General features: G+C 35.7%; 3 protein-coding genes across 3 annotated transcripts; 2 read left to right on the top strand and 1 right to left on the bottom strand.

Annotated features, from left to right (window-relative positions):
* The first annotated feature begins 216 nt into the window (after positions 1-216).
* On the top strand, positions 217-3,439 carry LOC120151109 (monosaccharide-sensing protein 2-like). The gene is made up of 5 exons (XM_039163651.1): positions 217-405; positions 633-774; positions 1,439-2,005; positions 2,136-3,076; positions 3,228-3,439. The coding sequence occupies exons 2-5, from the start codon at positions 696-698 to the stop codon at positions 3,417-3,419; spliced, it is 1,779 nt and encodes a 592-aa protein (XP_039019582.1). The 5' UTR covers positions 217-405; positions 633-695; the 3' UTR covers positions 3,420-3,439.
* An 843-nt stretch (positions 3,440-4,282) lies between these two features.
* LOC120150831 (probable anion transporter 5) lies at positions 4,283-7,498 on the bottom strand. The gene is made up of 2 exons (XM_039163448.1): positions 7,279-7,498; positions 4,283-6,127 (listed from the first exon to the last, which is right to left on the bottom strand). The coding sequence occupies exon 2, from the start codon at positions 5,959-5,961 to the stop codon at positions 4,633-4,635; it is 1,329 nt and encodes a 442-aa protein (XP_039019379.1). The 5' UTR covers positions 5,962-6,127; positions 7,279-7,498; the 3' UTR covers positions 4,283-4,632.
* A 2,905-nt stretch (positions 7,499-10,403) lies between these two features.
* On the top strand, positions 10,404-11,667 carry LOC120151133 (protein EXORDIUM-like 5). Its single transcript, XM_039163682.1, has one exon. The coding sequence runs from the start codon at positions 10,419-10,421 to the stop codon at positions 11,547-11,549; it is 1,131 nt and encodes a 376-aa protein (XP_039019613.1). The 5' UTR covers positions 10,404-10,418; the 3' UTR covers positions 11,550-11,667.
* Positions 11,668-13,046: the final 1,379 nt, after the last annotated feature.

The following is a 13,046-nucleotide window of genomic DNA, read 5'->3' as shown; positions in this document are numbered from 1 at the left end:
TGGCGTTGGGGGCAGCCTACTACTCTACCTCTCCTTACTCTATTGCATATGAGAATTGAGTTTTTTTATTGTTGTTGTTGTTGTTTAAAAAAAAGGAGGCAGGTGGCACCCTTCCAAAGGGCAAAATAACCTCTTTTTCATCTGTCTTCTCTCTCTCTGGCTCTCCGTTGTTGACTAGATTATCAGCTTTTTTTCCCCACTAGTTAATTATAATAAAATAACCCCATGAATTGAATAAAATAAACAAAACCTCATCACCCCAATCACCAAGTTCCAGTTTTTTTTTTTTTGATTCCAAAGGTGATGACAGTCTGCTATGGCTCTTTGTACATCTGAGGATTCTTGAAAGTCTTTTATCAGCTGCTTTCTGCCATATCTGACTTTTCTTCACTTCCCTAGCCCTAGGTAAAGTTAGCTTCGTCTTCTTCTTTTTTTGGTTTTATATTCAACTTAGAAATCTGGGTTTCTTTTACTAACTTTGATTTTCTTGTAACTTTTGTTTGTTTTCCATCTTGGGTTTTCTCTCTTTTAGTACATGGACAAACCAATTTTTTCTTTTTCATGGTGATTGTGATCTGGTTTCAACTAATTTTCGACCCCCATGTTCTGGGTTTTCTTTGTTGAACTTTCAGGGTACTTAGTTAAGTGTCTGTGTCACTGTTGAGTGAGGATTTGGGATTCTTTGGTGGAGAAAAATGAGTGGAGCTGTGCTTGTAGCTGTTGCAGCAGCTATTGGTAACTTGTTGCAAGGATGGGATAATGCTACAATTGCAGGTAATTCGAGTCTAGTTCGTGTTTTCGACATCGAAAAAAAGTCTTTTGGACTAAAATGATAGCTTTTCATTTGTTAAAGATATATGGTGAAATTGAGTTGATCTAATTGGATTGATGGGGTTTTTCTTTCCTCAATTATTAGTATATACAGTTCTTCTCCACTTCAATGTGAAAGGGTGTTTTGTCATCTCTTTGCATTTGATTAATTAGTTATCAGCTTTGGCTTTTATGAACTGCTATACATATGCAGTTCGACATCGAAAATTCGGTCTTCTGAACTAAGATGATAGCTTTCATGTGTCGAATATCTATGGTGAATTCGAGTTGATGATCTAATTGAATTGATGGGGGGATTTTCTTTACTTGATGATTAGTATATACAGTTCTTCCCTACTTCAATGTAAAGGGTGTTTTGCCATCTCTTTATATTGATAAATTAGTTATCGTCTTCGGTTTCTTTAATTGCTGTGTATATGCAGTTCAACACCGAAAATGCAGTCTTTTTGGACTAAGATGATAGCTTTTATATGTCAAAGATCCATGGTAAATTCGAGTTGACGAGTTTTTCATCCTTAAAATGATTAACATACTTCAATGTAAATCATTTCTTTTTTCTATCTTTCGATCGATTAACTAGTTATCCTCTTTGTGATTCACGTTGCAGGCGCTGTTTTATACATAAAGAGAGAGTTTAAATTGGAAAGCGAACCGACCATAGAAGGCCTTATTGTAGCCATGTCTCTTATCGGAGCCACATGCATTACTACATGCTCGGGAGGAATATCGGACTGGCTAGGCCGCCGCCCGATGCTAATAATCTCGTCCGTTCTTTACTGTCTTAGTGGTCTTGTAATGTTATGGTCTCCTAATGTTTATATCTTGCTTTTGGCGAGGCTTTTGGATGGCTTTGGGGTTGGTTTAGCTGTAACTTTGGTCCCTGTTTACATATCCGAGATGGCACCACCTGAAATAAGGGGATTGTTGAATACCCTTCCACAGTTTACTGGTTCTTTTGGAATGTTTTTCTCGTATTGCATGGTTTTTGGAATGTTGTTAACGGACTTACCGAATTGGAGAATGATGCTTGGAGTTCTTTCTATTCCGTCTCTTGTATATTTTGCATCAACTGTTTTCTTCTTGCCTGAGTCACCAAGATGGCTAGTAAGTAAAGGGCGAATGAGAGAGGCGAAAAAAGTTTTGCAGAGACTACGCGGCCGGGAAGATGTTGCTGGTTAGTCATCCGCAACCACTCTTTCTTAGTAACTAATGCATGAATTGCAATTACTTCCTGCCATGGGCTGGCAATATGGTGAATAATGATGCATTTTGCGAATGATTCCGATATTATTTGAAATGAACAGGTGAGATGGCTTTGCTAGTTGAGGGACTTGGTGTTGGAGGTGAAACATCGATAGAGGAGTACATAATTGGTCCGGCCAACGAGGACATCGAAGACCAAGATATCTCTGCTGATAAAGATCAAATCAAGTTATATGGACCCGAACAAGGTCTTTCATGGGTGGCCAGACCCGTCACTGGACAGAGTACTCTAGGTCTTGTTTCTCGGCATGGAAGCTTAGCTTCTCAGAGAAGTGGTCTTGTGGATCCGCTTGTTACCCTCTTTGGAAGTGTCCATGAGAAGCTCCCGGAAACAGGAAGCATGCACAGCGCGCTTTTTCCGCACTTTGGTAGCATGTTTAGCGTTGGAGGTAATCAAGCTAGAAACGAAGAGTGGGATGATGACATTGTTCCCAGAGACGGCGAGGACTACCAATCCGATGGTGGCGGTGCTGATTCTGATGACAACTTGCATAGTCCTTTGATCTCCCGGCAAACAACCAGTTTGGACAAGGACATAGTTCCAGCTGGCCATGGAAGCCTTACAAGCTTAAGGCACGGTAGTCTAATGCAATCAACTACTGGAGAACATGTTGGTAGCATGGGTATCGGTGGTGGTTGGCAGATCGCATGGCAGTTGTCCGAAAAAGAAGGTCCGGATGGAAAAAAGCAAGGAGGATTTAAAAGAATTTATTTGCACCAAGAGGGTGTACCAGGATCGATGCGTGGATCACTGGTTTCTCTCCCCGGTGCTGAATCCCCTGCAGACAGTCAGTACGTCCAAGCTTCTGCCTTGGTGAGTCAGCCGGCTCTCTATTCCACCGAGCTTATGAAGCAGCATCCAGTTGGACCGGCTATGGTTCATCCGGTGGAAACTGCTAAGGGACCAAGTTGGAAGGATCTCTTTGAACCAGGAGTCAAGCACGCTTTAGCAGTAGGGGTCGGAATTCAATTACTTCAGCAGGTAATGTAGAGAACCTAACCATAATCATCTCTCTTTTGTCAATCACACATTCATGTGTAATCGTATACACGGATAGTACTATTGCAAAACTGTTTACCAGGCCTTATTTGCTTATTGAGGGTCGTTCTTTATTCTTTCCTTTTAAATGCAGTTTTCAGGTATAAATGGAGTGCTATACTACACTCCCCAAATTCTCGAGCAGGCAGGAGTCGGAGTTCTTCTTTCGAACTTGGGCATCAGTTCGTCTTCTGCATCTCTGCTTATCAGTGGCATTACGACCTTGTTGATGCTTCCGAGTATTGCAGTTGCTATGCGGCTTATGGATGTTGCTGGTAGAAGGTAAGTTCTGTTCCGTTTTCGGGTTTCTTTATTCGTATACCTTTCTCTTGGCCTGAATATTCTTATATTATGGTGGTCGACCGCGTTGTTATTTGAACCATTCTCATCGGCAAATCATTGTTGCAGGTTCGGTCATGGGATTCGGTCCAATCCCAAACATTCTCTGTGCCGAGATCTTCCCGACGCGGGTTCGTGGGCTGTGCATCGCAATATGCGCCCTTACATTCTGGATTTGCGACATCATCATCACGTATTCACTCCCAGTACTGCTCAAATCGGTTGGTTTAGCCGGTGTCTTCGGTATGTATGCAGTCGTATGTGTTATATCGTGGGTGTTTGTGTTCTTAAAAGTGCCTGAAACCAAAGGCATGCCCCTCGAAGTCATTACAGAGTTCTTCTCCGTTGGTGCAAAGCAAGCTTCAGCTGTCAAGAACAACTGAGTACGGTTAAATATTTTATGGATATTTTGGAAGTTTTGACGACGGATGTTCGAATTTATCTCTGTTTCTTCATTTTATTGGCAAGTAGGTAGTTTGATTTATGTAGAAAAAGAATTTAAAAGTACTTCATGATTTGCTATTTGTTATATTTTTCATTATTCTTGAAATGTTCGTGTACGAAATCTAAATGCGTATGAGATATAATCCTCGAAATACATAGGAAAACATACCTGTATCCGATGAGCATAGCCATGTATAACAGTTGCCCAATAAATGTACCTATTAGAAGCATATTTGAAGAACCACCATGGCCGCCTCTAGCAGCCGCCACCACTGCTTATCCACCGGGATCTCCACAACTATACATCAAATTGAATTTACGAACATCATAGACAATCTTAATTATCAGAAGCAAGATGTTCCCACTGCATTCATAGTAGTGGTATCAAACAATGACAAATATAGTTCAAAAGATTTGCTAGGCTTGAGTTCTCTCATATGCATAACAATAATCAAATTTAAAGTGAGAGTCAACCGGCTAAGCTCAATGTTGGAAAAAAGAAATGAGCACACGATCCTTTCATGTCAACAATCGAAAAATGAATTTCTAATAGCTACTGTTATGTGTTGATTGCTTTTGACCTTCTATGGTATTCTAAAAATAAATATCTTCGTCCCAAGTCGGGTTTAGATTTCGTAACATCGGAGATCTCATCAATAGCAGTGATCGATGAAATGAATATACCAAGTCAAAAATAGAAGTGTGCATGGCTTATTTCAGTCGAATATCCTCTCCCCTGTTGAGAATAGCAAGAATATGAAAGAACTAAATACGCAGAGCGATCCGGGAATGAAAAATACTGCTCTCCAGCTTTCTGGACTAGAAAGGTCCGAATATTCGGCTTCAGCAGCTTCAAGAAGCTGTCCAGTCATATCGACCCCAATGATCCCAGCTAGAGTACCGGCTGTATTAGAGACACCCATTACAATTCCTGCATATTTAGGTGCAATGTCCATATGATTCACTGCAAACCCAGCCCTCCCTAGTGCCAAGAAACCAAGAGCCACGGAAGAACAGAAAACGGCTCCACCAGATGTTCTGAAAATCGGAAGTGCCATCAGAGCAAGAGAAGAGACTATAAATCCTACAGTGTTCAAGAACTTCCTAGTTTTAGTCACAGACATTATTCTTTTGGTGATCAAGTGGTCAGCAAGAACCCCGCCGATATTCGAGAATATGAACATGTTGAAATAGGGCATCATCTTCGCAAAACCCATTTCCTGAAGACTGAGTTGGAGACCCAGCTCGAAGTATGTCGGAAGCCAGTTCATTAATACATAAAGAGCATAGTGGAATGTGAAATTATTTACCACGATCGCCCAAACTGGCCCGCTGACTAAAATTCTCTTCCACGGGATCTTGGAAGTTCTGACAGTAGTTGGTCCATTCTCCACTTTTATCTTCTGACTTGCTTTGGTAGGTAACATAGATTCACCAAAAGTAGCAGCAGTGGCTTTCTGATGCTCGGATCGAGGGGGGTCAGTTGCATACTTAAACCAGAGGAAAGACCACATGACACCTAATGCTGCTTCTGCAAGAAATACAGATTGGGGACCTCTGAACTTCACAAGGCTCGGAAGGACAAGCATTCCCATAGCCGCACCTAGGTACATCCCGGAAGTTGTAAGTGAAACAGATCTTGACCTCTCATGTGGAGGAACCCACTGTGCTAGGACAGTGTGGATAGAAGGAAAGATGAAGCCTTGTGCCACACCAACAAGCAAGCGAGCAACGACCAAGATGGTAACTCTATTTGGATCTAGTGGAACCAAAAAACAAGTCGATGACCATAATACAAATGAGAGAAGAAGAACCTTCCTTCCCCCGATCTTTTGAGCCGCCCATCCTCCAGGCACCTGAGAACAAGCATAACCATAATAGAACGTGGAAAGTATTGTGCCTTTGCTTGATTGGTTAATCCCAGCAGCATCTGCTGCAACGGTGTATGCTATGGAGAAACCAACTCGTTCTATGTAACATACACATGTGCTGACAAAGGTTAAAATGACAATTAAGTATCGCTTTGGGAATTTCATCCACTTCATGATTCACATCTACTCTTAAATAGGAAGGAATCTTTATTCCATTAACTGTCTTCAAACAACCGACTATCTAACAGCTTAGGCTTTCTCCCTATTATCAGCAAAGCATTTCATCACAAGATGGCAGTTTCTTCTTCACCGTCCCTTCCCTTCAATATATTTGCAAAGCCTGGACAGAAAAAATTTAATACAAATGTTAAAATTGCAGCAAAAAGTACCATCAAGTTAGCTTGCTTAAGCCAAATGTTAAGTAGACACCAGTTAAAAAGGAATCCATGCTTAATTACTTGGTTACTGAAATTTTAAGTCGAGGCCTCTAGTGATTGCTTGATTCTACCAATATGATTCACTGACTTCTTAGGGATGAATAAGATATCTAAAACGGTCCAAAGATATCGATAAAAGAAGATTGCTATGAACATGAAAAGAGTTTCCCCAGCATATCTCATCTAAAACATTGAACCCGAAAATGGAAAAAGGGATAGAAAATGCATCCCGATTTAGATACAATTTAAGAGTTGCAGTATTTGCACAAGCCAATAATGCTAATATTGGCTAATATGAGCATGAAGTAAACTTTGGCCTCTAGCCTTAAATGCACCCTGATCACAACTAACATGTAATAAGAGAAGTGCTCAAACTAGCAAGCAATGAGGCAAATGTTTAATCACTCATATCTGTGCCAAAGGATCAAAAGAAGAAACTCATTAACAGACATTGCAAATAAATAAATTAAAAACATTCAGATCTGACAATATGCTTGAAAAAGTAAACTCCAGCCATTTTATCAGAGGTAAAGATGAGATTTTTCATAAGTCAAACATCCAACTAATGGGCCAGCATTTGCAATTTCATGACACCATGATATTTCACCATCGAAATGGGGTTGCGATTTTAATCAATATCTTGTAAGGTACATCAATTCAAATTACGTTAGCCATTTTATCAAATATCTACCCAGATATAGGAACTGCCCCCCCCCCAAAAAAACAGTACTAACAAATTCCAGAACGAAAAACACATTGGTAGAAAAGATACAATGCAATAACATGTTCAAGAAATGTAGTATTCAAGCCCAGTCCAAATACAAGAAGAAATTATACTCTCGGATCTCATCATATGAAAGGGGATCAGAGAGCTGAGTTTCAGTTGAAAATTACCCAACATTTCGAAAGAAAAAGAAGAAGAAGCACGAAATGGGTTTAATTGGGAAATATCAACAAACAGAAGGAAGGCAAAATAAATAAAGAGAACAAAACATGGACCAATTTGAAACAAATAATGAAAGACCCAGATTGCAGAAACACGTGAAAAACATACCTTGAAAATCTGGGTGTAATTGGAATTTCATGGAAGGAACAAAGCATATTGGTAGAAAGAAAAACCCTAATCAGAGAGAAAGAACAAAGCACATTGGTGAAAAGACTTATCCTACTGAAAAACTATTTCTAAACTTCACGTGTTCGTTAGCTTCTCTCTCGCAGAACGCGATGCGATGCGATACTCCTCCTCTCTGACAATTTGCCTTCAAGATTTCAAATAAAATGAAATAAAATAATTGGTAACTTGCTCATAATTTAACCGATTTAAGATAAACCAAATCGATCTTTTAAAATAAAAAAATTTATTTTATCAAATTTAAAATGTTTTGTAATGGAATAAATGTCTAAATTATATATATATAACTGTTTTTTTACTTTTTTATTATAATAGATGATGAACATTATATTTCGTAATTGTTTTAAAATCAATATGTTAAAATTCAGTAAAATATATTAACATTCAATTCAAAGATTAAATCCTAAAGTAAATATTTTTTTTATTTATGTTTGTTCTTAATATATTTATGATTTTTTTCTTTTCCTTTGTTTTTTGTTTCGTCTGGCAATATCAATCTTAATGTTAGATCGGATTATGTAGATGATTATTAATTTTCTTATTTCTTTTACACTATGTCATTTTTTTTCTTTAATTTTTTTAATTTTAAATAAGAATGTGTTCTTGTAACACGTTTTTCTCTATTTTTGTCATACATTTCTCGTAACTTTTGGTATGTTTTTCACATACCTTCGCGGTCATTTTGGTGCTCATACAAAGATCATCATGATATTTATTTTTTGATTGATTTGTTGGTACATATAGTCAGATCCCATATTTGGTAAAATATTATTTGTCGATATAATCAGAATTGTGTATCGAAGCAGTCTGTCAGATAATTTAATTCTCTCACTACAATTTTTTCACTTCATAAAACATCTCATTCAACAACGACAATGAAATTTTATAAAGATTATTGGATTCTTTTTATGTTTGTCGCTATTATTAACGGAATATTTCATTTTTTTTCTTCGTATCTTGAGTTTCATATTTTTATTTTTGTATAAATTTTTTTATCACTTCTTAATTTTTTTTCTATATTTAAATATATTATAATTTTGATTATTCATTATTAAAAAAAGTATATCATTACCCGAATAATATCTAATATGTAGTTTGATTCTTAATCATTTTTATTTTATATTTTCCTTTTTACTCTTCTTCTCCAGACCTTAACTAAGTTGTCTTTCCCGACCCATTATTATTCGCTCAACTGTGAAATCAAACTCATTAACTATCGTCGACCTAAAGCCATAAACTGTAAATTAACAAAGCTGTAAACCCATCAGTAGACCCATAGTCATGAAATTTAAACCAAATTATCAATCATCCATGTTCTCATTTTCATCAAAAGCGTTCGACTTTACTTTCTTCGGCCTTTGTTAATTGGATCAAGATTTGTATTATAAAGCCAATGTTTTCTATTACAGTGAAAAGAAAAGTCCTGTTGCCATAGTTTAATACATTTTCTTATTGCCAGCTAAAAGTAATTAGAAAAAGTCTCCTATTTAACTCATCAAATGAGTTTGGTAACTAAATAGAGTGTTGTTGTTGCTAGAGATTTTAGGTTCGAATAGTTGCGTCTATAAGATATGTATGTTTTGTCAATTGTTAAGAAAAATTCTGAACATATGATATCTTATATTTTAAGTCTTTTTAGTTATATTATACCTGCTTCATATTTCCTTCTAAAGTTATACCCCGACTACCATATATTTTTTTATCAAACATTGAGGTCTATGAAGTTCCTTACTACCTCTAAAGCTCTTTACCTCCGAAGATACTCAACTTTTTAAAACTTTACGTCCTTCGGACAATTACAATCTTTCGATATGATTTCTAAAAGATTCATTAATGGTAAAACTTAGTGATAGAGTTTGGGGATCAACTTAAGACTTAAAAAAATTGAATGGTTTGAATTAAAATTTTGAAGGGATTAGTGTACATTTTTTCTCTCCAAAACTAGGGTCTAACTGAATTTTTTGAAATTTTGAGACTTAATGACAATTTTTAAAAATTATGAGAGGGGTTTAATTAAGAACATATAAAAATTTTAAAGTTTAATATGACTTTTCAAAAAAATTGGAGGAACCAATTTATTTTTTAAAAAATTTGAAGGGTCTAAATCATAATTTTTTTAAATTTGGGAGAAGGCCTCCATTAGTCCATCTTGTGTTCCACCACTATCAGTAATAGTTAGATTTGATATCTGGTAATAAAATCTAATTAACCTACCAACATACAAATAACTATCATTACCTTATATTCGACACTCACACTAAAATTCATTATATACAAATAACTATTCATTCAAAGTTAATAAAAGGGATCTTCTTTCTCATTAATTATTTCCCCTTTAAACTTTATAAATCAAATGACTTTAATTGTATTTAAATAGCTATGATTTTTAGTCTAAATTTAAAAAAACGAACCACCTTCAATAGCCAGAACCCAAATATTACCCTCCATAATCTGAATAGATGATGTTAAATTTAAGATGAATTAAAAAATTTCAGTAATTAATAAGATAAATTACATATTTAGTACATAAACTATCAATTTGATTTGTTTTAGTATCTAAACTTTTAATTTTTTTAAAACTATACCTAAAGTTACTATTTATTTCATTTTAGTACCCATTATTAAAAACTTAACCTAAACTATCAATTTTGATCCGTTTTAGTACATAACTTTTCAAAAAAATCAAAAACTTAATTATGATTTAGGTACTAAACGTGTTTTGGTACCTAGATTTTCATTTTTTTTAAAAATTTAACGACATGGTACTAAAATAAAACAAAATATAAATTTTACGTATGGTTACAAAAAAATTGAAAGTTTAAGTACTAAAACAAATTAAAATTGATAATTTAAGTACTAAATGTGTAGTTTCCCCTAATTAATACTATAGAAATGATTAAGAATATACAAGATATGTTGGGTTACAGGGTTAGAAATAGTTGTTTACTTTTAGTAACTCGTTTAGTTACTTTTTGCATGTAATGAAAATCATTTATAATAAAAGGTGTAGATGGGTTGATTGAAAGAGAAAGGTTAAAGAATGCGCGGCCACACGTAGCAGCATGCAGCGGTCTCCAGTCCATTCCCCTCTTTATATACACCCCAATTATCCCCCTCATTTCCCTCCACCGCCACCGCCACCGCACAAAATGACTCTCCACCATCTTCTCTTTCCCTTTCTAATACTCACATCCTCCGCCGCTTCCTCACTATCCGCCACCGTAAAGGACCAAACTTTAAACACTCAAGATGCTAACCTTTTCAACCCCAAGCTTCCACCAAGAACTCTCTCCTCTTCCAAAAAGTTTGAAGGCTCATCGGAAATTGTCGATATCCGGTACCACATGGGTCCGGTCCTTTCCTCGTCGCCGATCAACATTTATCTTATTTGGTACGGTAAATGGTCTGTTTCTCAAAAATTCATCATCAAAGACTTCATTAACTCCATTTCCCCTTCCGCCGCGCCGCCGTCGCCTTCCGTTTCCGACTGGTGGAAAACTGTCTCCCTATACACCGACCAGACCGGAGCCAATGTTTCCCGAGCCGTTGTCATTGCTAAAGAACACTCCGACTCGGCCTACTCCCACGGTTCTCACCTCACGCGCCTCTCCGTCCAACAGGTTATTTCCACCGCCGTTGGAGCCGCTCCTTTCCCCGTCGACCACCGTAACGGAATCTACCTAATCCTCACGTCCCACGACGTCACCGTTCAGGACTTTTGCCGTGCCGTTTGCGGCTTCCATTACTTCACGTTCCCGTCCATGGTGGGTCACACTCTGCCCTATGCATGGATCGGGAACTCGGGGAAACAATGCCCGGAGGTATGCGCTTACCCTTTCGCCGTCCCCGGATACATGGGCGGCGGAGGTCCGGGAGCGTTAGTCCCGCCCAACGGAGACGTCGGCTTGGACGGAATGATCAGTGTGATCGCGCACGAGTTAGCCGAACTAACTACCAATCCACTCGTGAACGCGTGGTACGCCGGTGAGGACCCGACCGCACCGACCGAGATAGGAGATCTATGTGAAGGATTGTACGGAACTGGCGGTGGCGGAGGGTATATCGGTCAAGTTATGAGGGATCGGAGAGGGAAGACGTACAATATGAATGGCAATAAAGGAAGAAAATTCATGGTGCAATGGGTGTGGAGTCCTGTGTTGAAAGCTTGTGCTGGTCCAAATGCTTTGGATTGAATTTCATTTCATTTTTCTTCTTCTTGGTTTTGTTTTTGGATTGAAATCATCTGATTCTTTTCCATGGAATATTGATTCTGCTTTTCATGTTAATAATTATGAGTTTAGGGTTTCAGATATTTATACAAACAGGTTGACGTGAAAATAGTTGTATATGCTAAAACTTAGTTTATTATAATTTTTATTTATTTAATTAATTAAAAATCCAAATGACCTTCACGAAAAAGATAATAGGGGTCTCAAATAGTCATATTCGAGAAGTCGTCAGTTATGTCGGTAAAATATCTCTACATAAAATATATTGTAAATAAATATTACTTTATAAATTATCAATTATGTAGGTTAAATATATGAGAAAATAAAGATAAATAATTTCAATAATTGACCAGATTTACTTAAAATAAACCTTTCTTAATATAATGTTTGCAGTTCAATAATTATAATAATTAATATTATTAATTATGCTTAGCAAAAGTGCTACATTCAACAGCTTATTTCATATGTTACTGTATTTCAATGTAAATAGGAAAAAGATATTAATAAATAATTGGATATAATTTGTAGACATACAAGGACAAAAGTGATGCATGATGTCTCTGTCAGTTGTTAGATATTAGTAATTAAGATAATATATTTGAGATGACAATCTACCCTGTTCTCACGTGATAACTATAGTAGTAAATAGTAATTACTAATTATAAATAGTAATTACTAATTATAAACAGTAGATAAGAAAATAAAATATTGAGATTAATAGTTGTAAATGATAATGTATTTATTTAGAAAAAAAATAAAGAGTTAGTCTCATCATTTTATTTTCATTGTCTAACGATCCTAACAATGTATAAAACTAAAAATTTTATATTAAATATAAGTGAATTTTAATCCTATATATTAAATTTATAAATAAAATTGATTTCTTTTAAATACGATTTTACGTTTAAATTTTATAAATAAAAATAATATTGAAAATCTGTATAAATTATTTAAAAATTTAATTAGTTATACTCCAAATATAATTAAGATTTATATAATTATAAGTTATCACAGAAGAATTTTTTTTATCAATCATGAAGGGGTAAAAAGGGAAAACCAATAGTTGTCCTATGAGAGGTTAGTGGTGACCTCCAAACTTAAAGTTGAAACATTATGATCCACAGATAATGTTGGACCCCATAAAATCTTTATCGTTTATTGACAACTAATGTATATCTTGTTGAAGTGTCTATTTAAATTCATATTTTTAATAAAATTAATATTTTCTTTTATTATTAAAATCATTTAATAAATTCAAACTTTTTATGATTTCAATAATATATTCGGATAAAAAATAATATGATATTAAAATTCATGTTTAATATTTGTATGAATAATCGTTTGTCTCATTCTTTTTTCTTAAATATTTTTATAACTTTTAAATAAAAACTGTTAATTAGATATTGATGAAAATGATGTGACATAAGAGATTAGAGATAGTATGGCGGATATTTTTGGGTT

The sequence above is a fragment of the Hibiscus syriacus genome, unplaced genomic scaffold (genome assembly GCF_006381635.1).
Source record: "Hibiscus syriacus cultivar Baekdansim isolate YM2019G1 unplaced genomic scaffold, ASM638163v2 tig00111027_pilon, whole genome shotgun sequence".
Classification (NCBI taxonomy): Eukaryota; Viridiplantae; Streptophyta; class Magnoliopsida; order Malvales; family Malvaceae; genus Hibiscus; species Hibiscus syriacus.
Note: the sequence above shows the minus strand (reverse complement) of the source record. Positions and strands in the feature narration are given on the sequence as shown.